Below are 18378 nucleotides of genomic sequence, written 5' to 3' on the forward strand. Positions count from 1 at the left end.
GCAACGGAAAGAGCACTTCCGGAGCTCTTCCCTCAACAAACACATGCTTCAGAGTCAAATGCAGTTAGCACTTTCTAAGTCTTGCTTTTACAGTCATAAATATTCCAAATTTGAGAAAATGGTATAGCTTACTTTAATCACATTAGAGGAGAAGCCTCTATTAAGGCCATTTCTGTTTTAATCCATAAGTGAACCCCAGGACCCGGCCCAGCTCACTTAGTTAATCAAAGCAGTGAGCACCAATCGCTGTGCGCCTGCTCTGTGCTGGGCGAGCTTTGTCGTACCCGCTATACAAAGGAGAACAATGGGTTCAGAGAGAGGAGGTAATCATTGTCCATGGCCTCCTGGTGGGTGCTGGGGTCTGTGAGGGCCCTGGGCAGAGTTCTGCCCCATGATCTTGTGGGGAAACAACCCCAGAGAGCAGCCCCACCTTTCTGCTCTGGAGCCTGTCTCTAACTGCGGCCAAATCCCAGGAGGGTCTGAGTTTGAGGACCCACCATCATCCCACGACCACTGTGGGCTCGGAATTCTCATGCACAGAATCCCACCTTGGGTCACCTTCCCTGCCCAGAGACTCCCTAGGGCCAAACCCTTCCCAGTGTCCAGGGACCCACTGGTGGACGTCAGCCCAGGTCACCAGCTATAGGCATCACAGAGTCCCTTCCCTAGTAGTTCCTGCAGACTCCACTGCAGCTGTGCTATGGCCCATCCTATACTCAAGTCTTGTCCCACTGACCATGGGCCTTTAGAAGCCCAGAGAAGCTGAGCTCCCCATTTCTGCAGGCCTACCCTGTCTGAGACAGAGAACATGACTCCTATTGGGGGAGCAGGCCAGTGGCACAGCAGACAAGGCAATCCTGTCACCAAATGGGAGATGCCACAGGCTCACATCCCATGACATCCTGGACTCCCCGGGAGTCCTGGATGAGCATTCCAGCTCCAGCCACCCTGAAAAAAAAATCACTGCCAGTGCGGAGGACGGAACACTCCAAATTTCAGTCTCAAGTCCCTTTAGCCACCTGAAGGATCCAGGAGTTCAAAATGCCCCAAACACAACTGTTCTTTCCCCACCCCCAGCAGCACACCCAGGAGGATGCCATGGCTAGATTGCTCCAATCCTATCATGTGTGGGAGAGCCACTGGCTGCAACCTTGCTAGCACCTTAGCTTTGAACCTGAAAACCAAGCACCAGATGATACCCAAGTGTGAATCAATGCCCAGGCGGAAGCCCACCTCGGGGCCCAACTGTTGGCTCAGGTAGCTCCCACAGGGTATCAATGTCAGCCTTTAATCCCAGCTACCATATTATTGGTGCTCCCACACCAGATCTCACAGTAGCTATGAAAAGGATCTGATACTGTCCCAATTTACAGATGAGTAAAATGAGTCACAAGGCATTAGTGTGACTGACTTGCCAAAGACACAAAGGCACTGAGCGTTAAGGATGCAGTTGGAAATAAGGCAGATCAGACTCAAGAGCCATACACCAAGCCCACCTGTCTAGTACAGGGATCAATTCTGGCAAGTAAATGTTCCGATTCTGATTTTAAACGAGTGTTGTTGGTGTTGGGTTTCTCAGCACTGAGGTTTGCCTGGTCACCATGTCCAGACATTCTCCACAGGCACTGGGATGACTCAACTAGCCTTCCTAGAACAGACTCATCTGCTCCTAGATTTAACCAGTTAATCAGAGCAACCAGAACAACACTGTGCCATTCAATGGCGATCTTAGTCCAGAAGGTAGAAAATAAAATATGAGCAAGAATGTCACCAATTATACCAGAGAGCTGAGCGTACCAGCCATGTCTGTTGGACTGCCACCCTTGAAAAGCCAACCACCCTGCACGTAAGTATAAATCTTACTTGAGTAAAACCTTGTTCTTGACTTTTCTTGAGTATTACCCTCAGTCCCTCAACCTATGGGGGAAGCATGAAAAAAAAGTGAGCTTCAAAGGCTGACACACCTGGGGAGACCTGATACTAGCTCTCCGTAGCCCCACGCTTCAGTTTTCTCATTTCTAAAATGGGGACAATTATGGCTCTCATTTAAAACGAATAAACTGAAATGCTGGCTTTCAGCACCCACCTCTGGGAGCTTTATCAGGGGTGTGAGCTTTTAGGGGTGTGGCAGCACCTCTGTTTGGACAAGGAGTGTGTGAGCCCACAAGATCCTGCCATTGTTATGAATAGACATCCATGTGCCCCTCTGTCCAGAGGCCACCCTGCCTCCAGGAGTGACTCCATCCTAAAACCAGTAACCACTTCTGTCATTGCTGCCTCGCAGGAGGACTGTGTATGTTCAGTGCAGGGAGACCTTAGAACTGTTAGGGGTCAAACCCAGCAGCCTACGGGCTTGTCTGCAGCCTGCAAGGGTGTTTTGTTGGCCCACGTGCTGATTTCAGCAGCGACCAACTTTAAAATTGGGATAGCTCACACAAAATCTAGATTTCTGGGTCCCCTTGAAAAAAACCAGAAGATTCCCCAACGTGCAGCTCTCATTCCCATCGAGGGATGATCAGCCAGAGAGGAGAGGCAGCTGCCCCCTGTAAGAGACAAGTCACTAAGAAGAGCCGGAAGTGGGGTGTTTAGCCCCGCACACAGTGGGTGGTCAATAAATGATAGTTGTGATCATTACTTATTATTTTTCAGTAACTTCGGAGCATGGCACTTACATACAGGGACTGTGCCTTCTACTGGCCACTCCCCTTCTGCCGTGAGCAAGAGGCTGGGCACACAGGGGACCTCATTTTGCATAACCTTTATACGGGCGGAAGGATTCAAAGTCAGCATCCACACTCAAAGCCCTTACTAGGTGCCAGTCCCTCTTCTAATTACTCACATACAGTATTATCTCATTTGATCTTCAACGCAGCCCCAGCCATAATCACTAACATTGGGGAAACCGAGGCACAGCGCAAGGTCACTAAGCCAGCAAAGGGGAGTTGAGAATCAAACCCCAAGAGCGTGTCCCCAGAGTCCACGTTCTCATCACACTCGACCCACGGCAGGGGCACCCCAAGTGCGGATGGAGGGGGGCGGGGCCTCACCTGCGTCCAGCCTCCCTCGCCGACCCCCCGGGAGCCAGGCAGACTCCGGATGCACTTACGGTCAAGGCCGTTGATGTAGCGCATGGTGACTTCGCAGTGGCCCCACACGGCACTCACCACCGGGTACAGCTTCTTGCCCTTGAGGCCACGGAAGGCCACGCCCAGGTACTGGCCGTCCACGACGAAGCTGAGCGTGCCCTCGTCCATGTCCAGCACCACGAGCAGCGAGTCCGGCAGCGCGAAGGCCTCCTCGGGCTCCAGGAAGGCCGGGTACGCCACGCCGGGCCGGTTCTTGCCATCGTGGTAGAGGCGACTGCGGCCCAGGTCCCAGCCCCACGACTCGGCGTCGCTGCCCACCAGCGCCGTGTAGCCCACCGAGTGCAGGGGCGCCCGGGCCGTGGCGACGCCCACCACCGCGTGGGTGCCCCGCTGGCGCACGGGCCAGTGGATCTGCCAGGCGTGCAGGCCGCGGGCGTGGCCCACCTTGCCGCGGATGCCGTCGGTGCTCTGGGCCACCGGGTGCCGGTGGAAGGTGAGCCGGTCGTCGTCCTTGACGAAGACGTTGAGCGAGCGGTCCTCGGGGTTCCACGCGTGCCGCAGCTGCACCGCCAGCCCCGCCGCCGGCATGTCCAGCAGCTGGTCCAGCCGCGCCGGCCGCTCGGGCTCTGCTCCGCGCAGCTCCCGCTTGGCCGGCCGCAGCGCCGGCTCGCGAACCTCCACCGACTTGAGGCTCCCCGAGAGCTTCTGGCCCATGGTTCACTCCCGGGAGGGGCCCCGGCTCAGGCCTCTGCTACCTCGTGGGAGCTGCCACTCCCCGCTGCCAGGGATGGGCCAGGGGCCTGGGGACCAGGCTGCCGGACGATCTACCTCCACAGCCTCTGCCGGGCTGGGGCAGGGGCCCAAGCTCCTGGAAGGAAGCAAAGGGCACGGGTTATAGCAGCAGCAGCAGCAGCCACGCCATTTATGCCCATGCCTTGGCTGGGCCCTTACCATGCCTTAATAATAATGAATTAATGTATCTGGCACTTGCCTAATACTTGCCATATGCCAGACACTGTTCTAAATGATTTACATGTATTATTAGCTTATTTAATCCTTAAGCCTCCCCATGACATATACACGACTCCCAAATTATAGATGAGAAAACTAAGAGACAGGGTATGTAATTAACCAAAGCCCTACAGCTAATAAGGGGCTGAGCCAAGACTCAAACGGAGGCCACCTGGCTTCAGCGTCCATGGCCTGTACCATGGACATGTAGATCATTTCCTTTGAGAAATACGGACTACACCCAGAGAAGTTAAGTGACTTGTCCAAGATCACCGAGGCTGGAGAGGAACCCAGGTGGCATTTGATTCCAGAGTGCACGCCCCGAGCCAAGGCTGGGGGCACAGCTGCCTAAGACATGGGGGCCGGAGACACAGAGGCCATGGCCCCTCATCTCCTTTCCCTGGCGGCCCTGGGGAGCTTACACAGCATCTAAAGTCCAGTCAGTGTTGAGAAGTGAGATACGGAGCGAGGATCCAGCACCATCACCCAGGGACATGGAGATGGATACAAGGCAACCGTCTGAGGATAGGGTGGGGTCTCCATGGCAAGATGAGCAGGAAGCAGGGGGATAAGGGAGCTGGTGTCCAGGCTCTGGAACCAAACGGAACTGCATCCAAATCCCTCTCTCCATCTCTCTGAGACTCCAGTTTCCTCAACTGTAAAATGGAGATAAAACGCTTCCCCGCAGGTGGCATAGGAATCTGAGAGACAATCATGTAAAGGGCTGGCCTGTGGGCAGGCTTTCCTCGCTGGGTCTATCCGCTGGGCATCCCACGTGAATGGTTTCCCTTTGGAGGGGCAAGCTCTTTCTTTGGGCGTGTAAACACTGTCCACAGCATTCACTCCGGGAAACCTCCTGTGAGGCAGGATCCTAGTGTTCAGGGAGGAGCACTTGGCCACCATCACTAGGAGACCAGCCAGACCCAGGGCGCTTGGAGGGGCCCTGGTGTGAGTTGAGATGGGGAGCTGAGCCCTGCAGCCTGTCCAGGGCAGAGGCATGTGCCCTCCCCACCCTGGCCTGAGAGTGGCTGGGCTCAGAAAATCTTCCACGGAGACAGACCAGGAGACAGGTGTTTTCCATCCCTTGCTCCGGCGGGCCGTGGCCTCCCACCCACACAGTGGCACGACTCCCAGCCAGAGTGCAGGTGGAGAGGGAGGGAAGCCTGCTGCCACACAGACAGGCAGAGATGCTGACATTTCTTCTTTAACCCTCCTACTTTATTCTCAACTCCCGTCTCCTTCCCTTTCTATGGTTAGACCCCAGCTTCAGTTCGTGCCCACACCATCCAGAGAGCTCTGGCTGAGGTTGAATCTGGAGGGATACCAGAACACATAGCGAGAAAAATTCACAACCCCAGACAGTTCTAAGTTAGCAGGATAAAGGTACGCCTTTTGATATCCCAGATCACCCACGGTAAGAGAGAAAGCGACACAGAAATGCAAATTCTATCTTCGGCAAAACTAGAGCACATTTGTAACCCGAGCCACAGCTTCTAAGGAGAGGCTGCCAAAAGCAGTGAAGGGCTGCCAGAAGCAGTGAGGATCAAAGGGGGTGTGAGAAAGCACCTACACAAGCCACCTGTGGCTGCAACGCTCGGATAAAGCTGTCTGATCTCTCTTGCTTGTACTCCCAAAACAAAACAAACAAACATGGATTCCTAACCAGGAAAAATGGGAACAGGGCTTGTGGCCTGGCAACGGGAGCTGCCTGTGACACCCAGGTCACCCAGGAACATGGATGTGAACATAAGGCAACCACCTGAGGATGGGGTGGGGTCTCATAGGAAGCTCGGCGTGAGGCAGGGGGATTGAGGAGAAAAGAGGAGGACAGGGCTAACACAGAAAACCACGGGCCAGCCATCTTCACAGGAAGCAGTGTGTTGGTGAGGCAGAGCGGGAAAGGGGTCTGCATTGGGGTAAGGCTACAGCTGCAGGTCTCTGCTGTCTGGGTAGACGCTAAAAGAAATCACTGCCACCGTCCAGTGAACAGTCACCATGAACCTGAGAGCGACCTGCTGTCCTGGAATGCTCCCGCGAACCTCCTCTAATGCATGCCCTGCAAATGCTGATCTGAGAAGGTTCGGCCCTTTCAAAGAGCGACCAGCACACAATATAGTCAAAGATGCGAGAGGAGAAATCAAGAAAGAAAAGAACAGAAAAAAATATGGCAAACCAAGAAAACTCACCAGAAAAAAAAAACTGTCACAAAGCACATAAAAATCGTGACCACATTTGTAAACTAATTTTATGATCACTTTTTCAAAAGGGAGACAACTAGTACAGTCTTTTACAAAAATTAATGCATTTTATGTAGTCCTAAAGGCTACCTCCAGAAGAACTAAAAATACAAACCTTCCAGTTCTTAGAAGGAACACAATACAAAATAAAACAAACCATACCATGAAAAGAGCTTGTTTTAAAAAGCAATGGAAGCAAAAAGGCATAAAACTACTAAAAAGAAAGGATCCTAAGACTGGGGAACAAGACAAAACCCTCAACAGTATGCTTCCTACAAGAGACATCCCCAAAGCAAAGTGATTTGACAATTTTGAAAATAAAGGAAGAGCAAATACATACCAGGTAAGTATATACCAGGTAAGTGCTACCTCAAATTAAACAGGCACTATCGCCTGAATATAGTCAAGTGAAGTTGAATTCAGGATAAATGGTTTCAAATGAGACCAAGAAGAACACTTTACAATAATAACGAATATGACCCACAATTGGAGATCTAACACACCAAATAACAGCACCAAAATTCAGAGCAAAAGCAACAGGAACCACAAGGAAGAACAGACAGATACACAGTAGAGGCAGGTGGTTTTAATTCACCTCTTTTAGCTCATGACAGATCAAAGGACCACATCAGGTAAAGTCAGAAAAAACCAAAATTGCATCATTAATAAGATGGTTTTAATTGATATATATTTCAAAAAAAATTCCCCATATTTTAGGCCACAAATAAAACCTCGCCCAAAAAGCTGAAATAATACAGAATCTGATAACATAGAAGCAAAACGAGAAATTAATCACAAAATTATGGATCACAAAACTCTACCACATGAACATTTTTAAAAACTCTCCTTTAGTCGCCTTACTCTGTTTGTATCTGTGTTATTTACAAGCGATCGGCTCACCAGGCGTGTTAGGAAATTCCCCTTCAGAGGCAGCAGTGGTCTCGGGCCAACAGAAGTAGGCCACCTATTGCCGGAGCACCTTCTTTCCTACCACGCGCACCCCTCGGCGCTGTTGGCAGACTGCTGCAGCAGCCCTGGGTCACTGTGGCCCTTCTCAAGCTTCACGAAAACCTTCCCTTATTTTTCTGTGCATGACAGGGCTCTGTCCTGTCTCTCATGGAGCAGTTTTGCCAATTTAAATGTGACTACGGTATCAACAGTAAAATGGCTGTAAACAAACAAACAAACTCTCTTTTACTCAACCCAGATTTTAAAAAGAGAGGTCTATACAGAAGTTCCAGAATACCTAGAGACTAAGAATAATAAGAAATATTCCATGTATTAGAATCTGTGGGATCTCAATCAAATCGTTGCTCAAAGGCCATTATGTCTGTCTTATACTAGCAAATAAAAAAGCATAAAAATACATAAATGAAGCATAATAAGATGGAAAAAAATAGAACTAATCAAACAATCTGAGCACTGGTTCTTTGCAGAGGGGGGGGGGAAATACAGTACCACAAAAACCAAACCGATAAAACATATAAACCACTTAATCTACTCATTTAGTCTATATTATGTTATATTATTATTATATTATATTAATCTATCATGTTGATAATATGTACCCTTGATAGGATGTAATGAAATAACACATTACCTCTATGGTTGTCCTCCAACAAACCTGAGCCTAATCATGAGAAAAACATAGGACAACTTCCATCAAAATACCCCACTAGTCCTCCTCCAAACTGTCAAGGCCATAAAGACAGCCACAGCCAAGAGGAGCCTAAGGAGACATAACAACCAAATATGATGTGACGTCCTGGATAAGATCCTGGAACAAAAAAGGACATTAGGTAAAAACTAAGGAAATCTGAATGAAGTATGGCCTTTAGTTAATAACAATAATCCATATTGGTTCATTAGCTGTGATAGATGTAGCACACTAATATAAGATGTTAATAATAGGGGACACTGGGTGTGAGTATATGGAACTCTCTGTACCATCTACTTCGTTTTTCTATCAATCTAAAACTAGTCTAAATAAAGTCTATTTACTAAAAACATTAAATTAATTTCTAAATTTTAGATAATACCAAAAAAATGTACAAAAACTTGAAATCAGCTCTATCTCATTAACCAGATATAAACATTGTTAGTAGTTGGATGTATTTCATTTTATTCCTTTTTTCTCCATAAAATATTAGTAAGTTTTCTTTTTTAAAATTGGCATCATGGGACTTTATTCAGGTTATCTCACCTAAAACTTAATAATTAACATGTTCAGATATTACTAAATATACTTTAAATGCATGACTTTATGACTAAATAATAAACCTTGTAAACCACTTAATCATTTAAAAGAGAGGAGCGGAAGACACAAATACGTAAAATATGAAATGAAAATGTGAAATAACCAAATGGCATAGCAAAAATCACCCATAAAAGAAGTTAGACTTGTTTGTAGTTTTAAAATGGGGAGATATGTGCAACACAAATCATAAAGATGACAAACTCCTACAAATGAGTCTGAGAGATCAACCCAAATACAAAATGTGGCAGGATACTACAAACAGTTCACACACAAAAAACAAACAGCTTCTTTGAAAAGATGACCTATCTACCAAATGCGTAATAAAAGAGAAACGAACTATTAGAACTACAATGAAATGCCCTTTTGGTATATTAGTGAAGATCAAAAAGCTGGACAACACTTTCCTGGAGAAGCAGGCAGGTTCCTACATTGCTAAATTGAAGGTTAAATGATGTAACGTCAGTGAACGGCAAATTAACACCATCTCTCAGAATTACAAATGCACACACCCTTGACCTAGCAAGTCCACTTCCAGTATTTATTCAGATATGCTCTCAAATGTGCAAAACTTCATATATACGTATATATGTGTATATGTAATATATATCATGTATGTATTGTATAATATATAATATGTAATACAAATATATATAAATTACTACATGTGTCACATATAAATATGCAAGAAGTTCTGCTTTTATTGCATTGAAGGCTGTAAATGATAAGGCTATAAATTATGGCAAATCCATATAACAGAAAACCATGCAGTTGGAGAAAAGAAGGTACTGATATGGATAGATGAAGTCAAACAAACAAGGTGCTGTGTCCAGTTTGCTACCATTCATTACTGTGGAGGGAGAGGGAGGGGCGAAGGAGTAAGAGGGAGGAGAGAAGAAAGGGAGAGGGAGAGGGGTATTTAACCCAAAGGGTTTCATCCAGCCCTTGAGACTCATCCAGGTCATGAGAAATAAGATAACATGTGAGCCCTAGCCAGTTTGGCTCAGTGGATAGAGCGTTGGCCTGCGGACTGAAGGGTCCCGGGTTTGATTCTGGTCAAGGTCATGTACCTGGGTTGCAGGCTCCTCCCTGGCCCTGGCTCTGTTCAGGGCTCATGCAGGAGGCAACCAACATCAATTTCTTTCACATAGATATTTCTCTCTGTCTTTCCCTTTCGTCCATTCTCTCTAAAAATCAATGGAAAAATATCCTCGGGTGAGGATTTAAAAAAAAAAAAAAAAGATAACATGTGAGAGGCACAGGGCGTGTAATGGAGACTCAATCAGTTGAACCAGCACACTCACCCAGCACACTCACACTCTCTGGAAGTTTGCACAGACTGCCCAAGGGCATCTGACTGGGAGGTCAGGGGGCTTGGAATCTGCCACTTTTGTAATTCACTTAAAGGCACCTCTGCCGGAATTCTAACAGACCAGGGAACTAGGCTCCCAGAGGAAGCAGCCTGACCACAGTCACACAGGTAAAAGCCAGCAGGGCTGCTCCCACCCTAGGTAGCCCGAACCCGAAGTCCCCACTGCCTCTACTCCTCCGAGCTTTCTCCATCGCTAACCTTAAATATACGTACTCACTCTGTGCCAGGCGGCGTGACAGCTGCTTCACAGGAACTACGAGGCATGTACCCCTTTATTCAAAAGAGGAAACAGACTCCCAGGGAGAGGCTCCCAGTGAGTGGCAGGGCGGGGATGGACCCCAGGGCCACGGTAGCACGAGCCTGCGCTCTACCATCCTCCCCCGCGCTGTTGGAACAGAGCCTCTCCATGGTGCCCACACAGGACACTCCTAAGGGAAAGGTCCCCGACCATGCCAGCTCTGTTGCTGTGGAAGAGACGACTTGAAGGTGTGTGAAAGCAGCAGCCAGGCAGCAGCTTCAGAGGAGACCCATGCGGGGTCATCGAGGGCAAGGTGCCCTCCCTCCTGGCTGCGGACTCAGGGCCTCAATGCCTCTGCCACCATCAGTGGCAGGCGGGGATCCTGAAGGCTGCCCACACGGGGGACATGGCCAGGTGGACATATAACAGACAGCCCCTTTGCTGCCCCCCTTCCCCCAGACAGGGACCAGGACGGAGTGTTCATGTCCACTAAGGAAAACTAGTGACATCACAATATAAGGAAGGGCAGGCAGGGGCTGAATTCCTGTCTGTCCATTGGGCCTGGGCAAGGAGTTAACCTCTCTGGGATGCATCCGAAAAGTGTGGCTAACCATGTGCTAACCTCGCCTGCCTTTGCAAGGATCAGGGTTGACATCTGTGAATCTAGAATGGCACAGGGCACCCAAGAGGCACCCAGGGAATGTTAAGTGCTGCTTTCAACTGTGTACGTCCTCCAACATTGCCCTCTCTCCATCTGAACGCATCTGAAGAAACAACCATGGGTGTGCGCCAGGACTCAACTACTAAAGAACCTGTCAAGGGCAACAGTCAGGATCAGAATCAAGAAACAGAATGACCAGCCCAGCCAGCATGGCTCAGTGCTTGAGCGTTGACCTATGAACCAGGAGGTCACAGTTCGATTCCTGGTCAGGGCACATACCCGGATTGCGGGCTCGATCCCCAGCGTGGGGTGCGCAGGAGGCAACCAATCAATGATTCTCTCACATCATCGATATTTCTATCTCTCCCTCTCCCTTCCTCTCTGAAATTAATTTAAAAAAAAATAAAGAAATAAAGAAACAGAATGACCAGCTGGAGACAGGGCCAAGGCTGGAGCTAGAAGACAGGAAGCGACCGAGTCCCAACTCCTAACCTGGGTAAGTCACAGGTAAGTCTTCATGTCTTTGTCCAGGTGTGTGGGGCCCTGAGTCCATCCTTCCTCCTCTCCCCAGTCCTGCCTGAGAGCCCCACCTCCTCCAAGAAGCCTGCCCATTCCACTAGGCCTCCAGGTGCCTGCCCCACACCCTGTGCACTGGGCCAGCCAGCACTCCCTGGTCCTGCTCATCTGCATTTTTCTCCCTGGAGGAGCACTCCTCTGAGGACAGGGAGCCTTCACCTGGGCTTCCTGGCTCCCTTCGCGCAGACACAGGCTCAGTACTTTGAAGACAGGGCCGAGCACACGTGTGGGTGTGGAGAAGCGACGCTGGGCTTCAGGGAGGTCTCGTTGTCTGCTCTCTTTAGAGTCACAAGTTGGGGACACCGGGCCCAGTTCTGCCACTGCCACAGCCTCTGGGCAGCTGACTCACGGCTGTAGCCAGTCCGCCCCTTTATTAGGCACCACTGTGCACCCTTCCTGCTTCCAGTCCTCCTTCGTTTGTTCAACAGACACTCAGTGAATGCCTACCATGTGCCAGGCTCTGTGCAGCTAAGACAGGGATGGCGAACCTATGACACGCGTCTCAGAGGTGACACGCGATCTCATTTTTTTGGTTGATTTTTCTTTGTTAAATGGCATTTAAATATATAAAATAAATATCAAAAAGATAAGTCTTTGTTTTACTATGGTTGCAAAGATCAAAAAATTTCTATATGTGACACGGCACCAGAGTTAAGTTAGGGTTTTTCAAAATGCTTAGACGCCGAGCTCCAAAGGTTCGCCATCACTGTGCTAAGAGCTAGGGACACAGTAGTGGCCAAGTCAGGCTCAATCCCTGCCCTCTCTCTCCAGCCAGAGGGAGTGGGCGCTTGTCACATTTCCCTTGGTCTCCACCACAGCTCGTGGCCCGGGGCCAGGATCAGACACGGCAGATGCAAGAGCGTTAACTTCCTGGTAGAAATCACATTATCTCTGAGCCCAGGGAGCCCAGGGCACACTGAGCAATGCCTGAGGCGCCTCCTTCACGCTCCCCCAAACCAAACTCACTGTCCACGGCCACGCTTGGAGGGGATGCTTAGTGACATTATCCGGAAGGATCCGCCCCAGGACTTCAACGATGGCAGAGCAAGAACACAAAAACTCAGACTGCCCATGCCCTTCCCAGGCCCCTGGCGGGGGTTGCAGTTCAACAGGGAACTGAGGAGACACGAAGCATTGATGTCGCAATGCTTCAGAAGCCTCAGCTGCTTGCACAATGTGACGCTCAGTCTTAGAGGCCAAGGACTCGGGACCCCCTTCTGGGAGGCCTGTCTGGCTGGGCTCGCCCAGGCAGGGGGTTTGCCAGGCGACATGACTGCTGCAGGAACTGGTCATGATGGGGTGTAATGCCCTCCCCTCAGTGCGGCCTTTGGCTTCAGACTTGCTGGGGTGGTGGGTGGCTGTGGGTTTCATTCCTTCTTTTAAGCAGAGCAACGCTGCCTCCGTGGGCCTGAGGCCACAGGAAAGGCTGAGACCCTATCACTTCCCTCGAGGGAGAGCTGACTCCGAAGGGGCCGGCCCCAGTTATAGGTCTGAATAATGAATGACAAGGACTGTAAAAAGCAGTGCAGGTAATACCACTTGAATTCCTCTAATAGACTGCATACTGCTTTCAAACACATGCTCCAGCACTTGTACAACGCAAAGCCGGTCTAATCACACTCCCTGCTTGAGATCCTCCCGTCTCTCCACCACTTTCCGGATCAAGTGCAGTCTCCTGACCCTAACCCTCCCCAGATGCTCCCCTGTGCTCCCCCAGCCATCTTCCTCCGTGAACCCCTTCACCATCTGCCCGCCCACATGCCCTGACACGCGGCTGCCATTGTTCCTTCTCTCTCCCTGCTCACCCCCACACTGCACACAGCTGGGTAATTCATTTGCCTGGGGTCCCAAGGCCTCCCCCTGTTCTCAGAACCCTGTACCCGTCTCCATCACAGACGAATCACAAGGGGCCGTGATGTCTTCTTAGCTGTCTCCCTCCCACCCGCCGGGGGAACACACAGTGGGGCTGGGTCCTCTCACTGGAGTCCCCAGGACCTGGTGTGGCTCTGGCCCAGGGAGAGTGCCTACACAGTGCACAGGCCTGAACAAATGAAGAAAAGCCACCTGCTGCCTTAGAAAGCAGTCCACCGAGACATGAACTGGGGGCACAGAGCTCCGGGAGCCCCGTCTTCATTCCTCATTTTCACCTCCGTACCTTTGTAAAGAGACAAGGATGCCTACTTAGGCTGGGGTTTTTAAAGATTTTCTTAGTACAAATATTAAGCAGAAGAGCTGTTGTATGAAAAATTGCTCATTCAGAATGAACCTGCCAATGATGAATGAGCTAAAGAACCCCCAGGTTTTATTCACAGGCGTCCATTAGCGTTCCCCCTCTAGACGCAGGCACAGAGCTCACCCTGCAACTGGCTGGGCAAGCCCTTTCTTCCCAGGAGCTCACAAAGAGAGCCATCTGTCCAGGTCCAGGTGCGACTGTCTCACGCCTGCCTTCCTGGAGCTGAATCAATGAGGCTTCCCCGGCCTCTCCTTCTTGTGGGGTTTCCATGGGAATCCTCCCACGCGTGACTGAGCCAGGAGCCCCCAAGGCGGAAGCTCGGGCTGTCAGCCAACAAGAGCAGGGGATGGGATGAAGGAGGTTTGCAGGCCAGCATGCTCTGCAAGGTCATTTGAAAGAGACACACCTTCCTGGCAGGCCTGGTCCCCGCTGCAGCTACCCCTGTGCCCAGAGGGCTACCCCAGGCACATGTGGGTGGGTCTGCAGGACAGCTGGTCTCTGGGAGGCCCAGCATGGCTCAGGCTGGAGCAAAGCTGGAGGAGTGGGGGTGGGAGAAGGTGCTGCATAATGCGACCCTCTTGGGAAGACTCCTATGAAGAAAACACACGAATCTTCGTGTCTAGTCCCCCATTTCTCTCCCAGGCTGCACTCTGCCCCGTTGGTATAACTGGTTGCCTGAAAACTCGGATGCCTGAAAGAAAAGCGAACCTATTCATGCCTCAGACTTGATGTAGGCTATCATAATAGGGATCTGCTGGGAATTCTGAAGGTCTCTCTGGTAAGCCTGACGGGTCTCTGAGATCATTTTTGAGATACCAATCATTGTTGAGATACCAGGGGGGAGACTAGAGAGGAAGAGGGGATGGTGAGGAAGCAGGGAGCCAGGGGGACCCAGAGGGAGAGAGGCAGCACCAGGTGGGAGGGAGCCACTCGACCCCAGGAACCTGTGTGACTTGCATATTGCACAGTGTGTGGGTGACAGGTCAGATGTCTCTGTGGCCCAACTCACTGCATTGAACTGCACTTTTTCCTGGAGAAGGCAGAGCTCCAGGCTCACCCCAAATGACATTCCACAGGACGAACAGCCAGGTGGGCGACTGTGGAGCAGCTCTGGGCCTCTTCCTTTGGACATAACAGCACATGATGGTGTAGGGCTCACAGCAGCTTCCTGCCACCTCCTGGCTCCAGGGCCCACCTTGCTTGCCCCATAAATGGGACACCCCTTAGGTCACATCTTCAGTCTCTGCTCCCCTCTCTCTCTCTCCATGTCTCCTGGCTTGACTGGCATTCCCAGCCCTTGCAGATTCTCCCAAATCGGGTCTCCAGCCCTGCCTTCTCTCCTCAGCACCCAGCGATCTAGAAGCCTCAGGGCACCCCAGACTAGGGCTCCTTCAAAAGACCTTGTAAAGCCAGTTGCCTTCTTTTCACCATAAGCCTCCACCCTCTCCAGATGTCAGACATGGAAACACCCACTGGCACCTCAGAATCCACACCCCAGGGCTGACCTCAGCCCCTTCCCTCTCTGGCAAACCAGGTTCCTCTCTGCACATCCCTGTGCCTGCCATGGGTCCCCCCTCTATCTGTCTCCCTCACTCAATGTCTTCCACTTCCCTGGCCTGGATTACTGCAATGGTCTTCTTACGGGGCCACGGGGCTCCAATCTGTGCTCCCCAACCCACCTTTCCTGCAGCCCACCTACCTTTTCTTTCAACTCTCCAGGTGGCTTCTCCAGGGAGAAGCTGCACCCCCTCTTAGCTTAGTGCATAAAAGTACTGTTCTTACTTCTTTCTCCCACACCCAGTCTCCCTGCATGGCCCACTGCAGGCCAGTCACGCCAGACTCCCCAGGCACCACATGCCTTGGTGTCTCGGGAGCCTTCCCACCACCTCTTGCCTGGCTGACACTCATTAATCCCTACCCCACATCCAAGCAGGCCTCCTTCCTCCTGCATCAGTCTTTGAAATAAAATAGAAATACAAACTGGAAAGATGTTTAAATGGAACAGCTGGCAAGTTGAATTTTGTTTGTTGTTTGCCAAATGTAGCTTAAATTTCATCTATTACTACTTTTCAGAAAGAAAAAAAAATAATGAAATCAGGGCCCTGGCCGGGGAGCTCAATGGGTTAAAGCTCATCCTGACATGCTAAGGTTGTGGGTTCGACCCTCGGTCAGAGCACATACAAGAATCAACCATTGAATGCATAAATGAGTGAAACAACAAATCTCTCTCTAATCAATAAAAAAATTATAAAATAAATGGAATCAATCAGAGGGCTATGCCCTTGTGTAAAGCATGTTTATATTTCGCCACCGATACTTTGTCTTTCTAAGAACTCCATAATCAGTAGCACTTAAAATAAATGAAGGGTTTGGAGGATGAGGAGGGATTCCCCGTCAGCCTGAGTGACAGAAGCTGCAGGATTTGGTTGGAGGGTAGCGGCTCCCAAAATGGGAAAATCTAGTGTCCTGATCCCCTCTTGCCCAGGTGCAGGGTGCAGTGACCCGCAGGGAAGAGGGCAGGCAGATCCTGAATTCTAATAGCATTTACCCCAAGGCTCCGCGTTACATTTTAAGTCTTCCTGATTTAGGCTCATCAGAGTGCAGGGTGGTGGAGGGAGCGGGGGAGGGGATGTTGGGAGGATGGGGATGAAGATTCCTAGAGAGGAGAGAACTACTCTCACCCCCACCTCCAACCTCCTCCAGATGAGGAAACCGAGCTGGGAGAGATCACAGTACTTGCCCAAGGTCACGCCACAGGCGGGTGGTGGAGGCAGAATTTGAACTCGAGCCTGACTCCAGAGCTGGGAGCCCTCCACCTCCTGGTGACAGCGTTGCCGTAGCGCCCTCCTCTCCCTTAGAACCCGGAACAGCCCGGGCAGCACGCTCTGACTGCGGGGAGGTGGGGGCAGCCTCTCCCCTCCCCCCTCCCCGCCCCCGCTTCTCCCCGCTAGGGCCCTCGGTGGGTCCTGCGCCAACCAGACCGACACGTTTGCCGCCCTCCAGGCTCAAGCCTCCTCCCTTCTTCCCAGCCAGCCCCCAGCCCCCAGCCCCCTGCCCGCGACTCCGGAGCCGGAGACCCCCTCCCTTCCTGAGCACCGCCAAGTTTGTCTCCAAGCAAGGCCGGGGACTGGCGCCGAACACCGCTCAGGCCGGGCGACCAGCCACACGACCCCAGGGTCAAAAAGAAAAATAATAAATAACGACAGCTACCACTTCACCAGAGCCAACTGCGTGCGGGAGCTGCTGCAGCTCCGGAAAGTTGGGTGGCACGCTTGGGCTCACACCGCTGATAATAATGCCAGTTAACATCTGGCTGAGTGCTTCCTAAGTGCCAGGCACAGGTCTGCATACATTACACGCGTAGATCCCACCAGCACCCCTAAAAACGGGTACCATCATCATCCCCATCCTACTGGGAGAAAAATCGAGGTTTGAAGACTTGCCCAAGGTCACCCAGCTAATGAATGACAGATCATGGACCCAAACCCAGGCAGGGTGACTGGGGCGGGGGGGGGGGGGGGGGTAGGGTGAGAGCAATTTTTTATTTTATTTTTTTTATTTTTTTTTTTGCTGTCTCCATTACTCAGAGAAGTAGCAGGCTTCGAACCTGCAGTTCCAGGGGCTGGCCCCAAACGCCCCAAGGCTGCGCGCAAACCACCCAGCTCCGACTACTACAGCCGGCAGAGAGGAATTCCCGGGGACCCAGGCGGGACTCAAGCCAGGAGCGCCGGCTGTGGCGGGTGCTGGCTCGCACGCGGTCCGCGCGGCCAGATCTCGGCTCCCGGCTAAGGGCTCCCGGCTCCCGGCTCCCGGCTCCCGGCTCCCGGCTCCCGCGCGCCTCAGGGGGCCCCTCACCAGAAGCTGGAGAATACTCACCATAAAAGAGAGGGCGAACGCCTGCAGGTTCTGGACTCCCCGGGGAGGCGGTTGCCGCCGACACCCACTCAGGGGCGCCCGAGCTACCCTGGAGATGCCGGCTCGCTCCCTGGGGCCAGGGGTGCGTCCTCACGGCTGGTGCCCAGCAGCAGCGCCCCCTCTGCCCAGCAGGGTGGCCTGGAGTTGGAGCGTTCTTGGGGAAGTTGGCGCTCGGACGCCACGGGAAGGTGCGAGAGGTCGGGTAGGAGTGGGCAAGCGCCCTCCTGCGCAGATCCCGGGGGCGCGCCGAGGCCCTCGCAGTAGCCGCTCCAAAGCTCTGCGCCCGACCCGGAGGGCGGCGAGTCCCGAGCTCAGGGCTCACGGGCCGCGCCTCGGCCGCCGGCCCCTGGCGCGCCCTGCGTCTTCCCCTGCGCCCTGAGCGCAGGCAGCGGTGGCTGGAGCTGGGCCCCGGACGCGGACTGCGGTGCGCTCATCGCCCTCCCCAGGGGCTGGGCGCCTTTGTGCGCGGGGCGCGCCGGCCGCCGCGGCCAGCCCTGGATGCTGCAGCCGCCGCCGCCTCCCCCTCCTCCACCGCCGCCCGCTCCCCGCCTTCCCGGCCGGCCCGGAGGCTGCAGCTGAAAGCCGATCCGGCTGAGCTCATCCCTGAAGGCCACTAATCCAATAGCCGCGGAAGGCGCGGCCGCCGGGAACGCCCCTTCCCCCACCATCCCGCGCCCCGGCCCGTCCCAGCTCGGGCCGCTGCTGGCGCCGCCACCTTCCCGAGGCCACCAGCTGGCGGGAGAGGGAAGTGGAACCCTCGCCCGCGCCCCAGTGCAGATCCGCGGCGTGGTCGCC

General features: G+C 52.2%; 1 protein-coding gene across 1 annotated transcript in view; it reads right to left on the reverse strand.

Annotated features, from left to right (window-relative positions):
• Window positions 1-18121, reverse strand: part of SPSB4 (splA/ryanodine receptor domain and SOCS box containing 4) — a 66260-nt gene extending 48139 nt beyond the window's left edge. Inside the window, exons 1-2 of the mRNA XM_036332390.1 lie at window positions 17545-18121; window positions 3107-3954 (exon numbers count right to left, since the gene is read on the reverse strand). Of these exons, the coding sequence (XP_036188283.1) occupies window positions 3107-3800 (694 nt within the window). The 5' untranslated portion in view covers window positions 3801-3954; window positions 17545-18121. The remainder of the gene's footprint in view (window positions 1-3106; window positions 3955-17544) is intronic.
• Window positions 18122-18378: the final 257 nt, after the last annotated feature.

Source organism: Myotis myotis, unplaced genomic scaffold (assembly GCF_014108235.1).
Source record: "Myotis myotis isolate mMyoMyo1 unplaced genomic scaffold, mMyoMyo1.p scaffold_m19_p_13, whole genome shotgun sequence".
Taxonomy (NCBI): Eukaryota; Metazoa; Chordata; class Mammalia; order Chiroptera; family Vespertilionidae; genus Myotis; species Myotis myotis.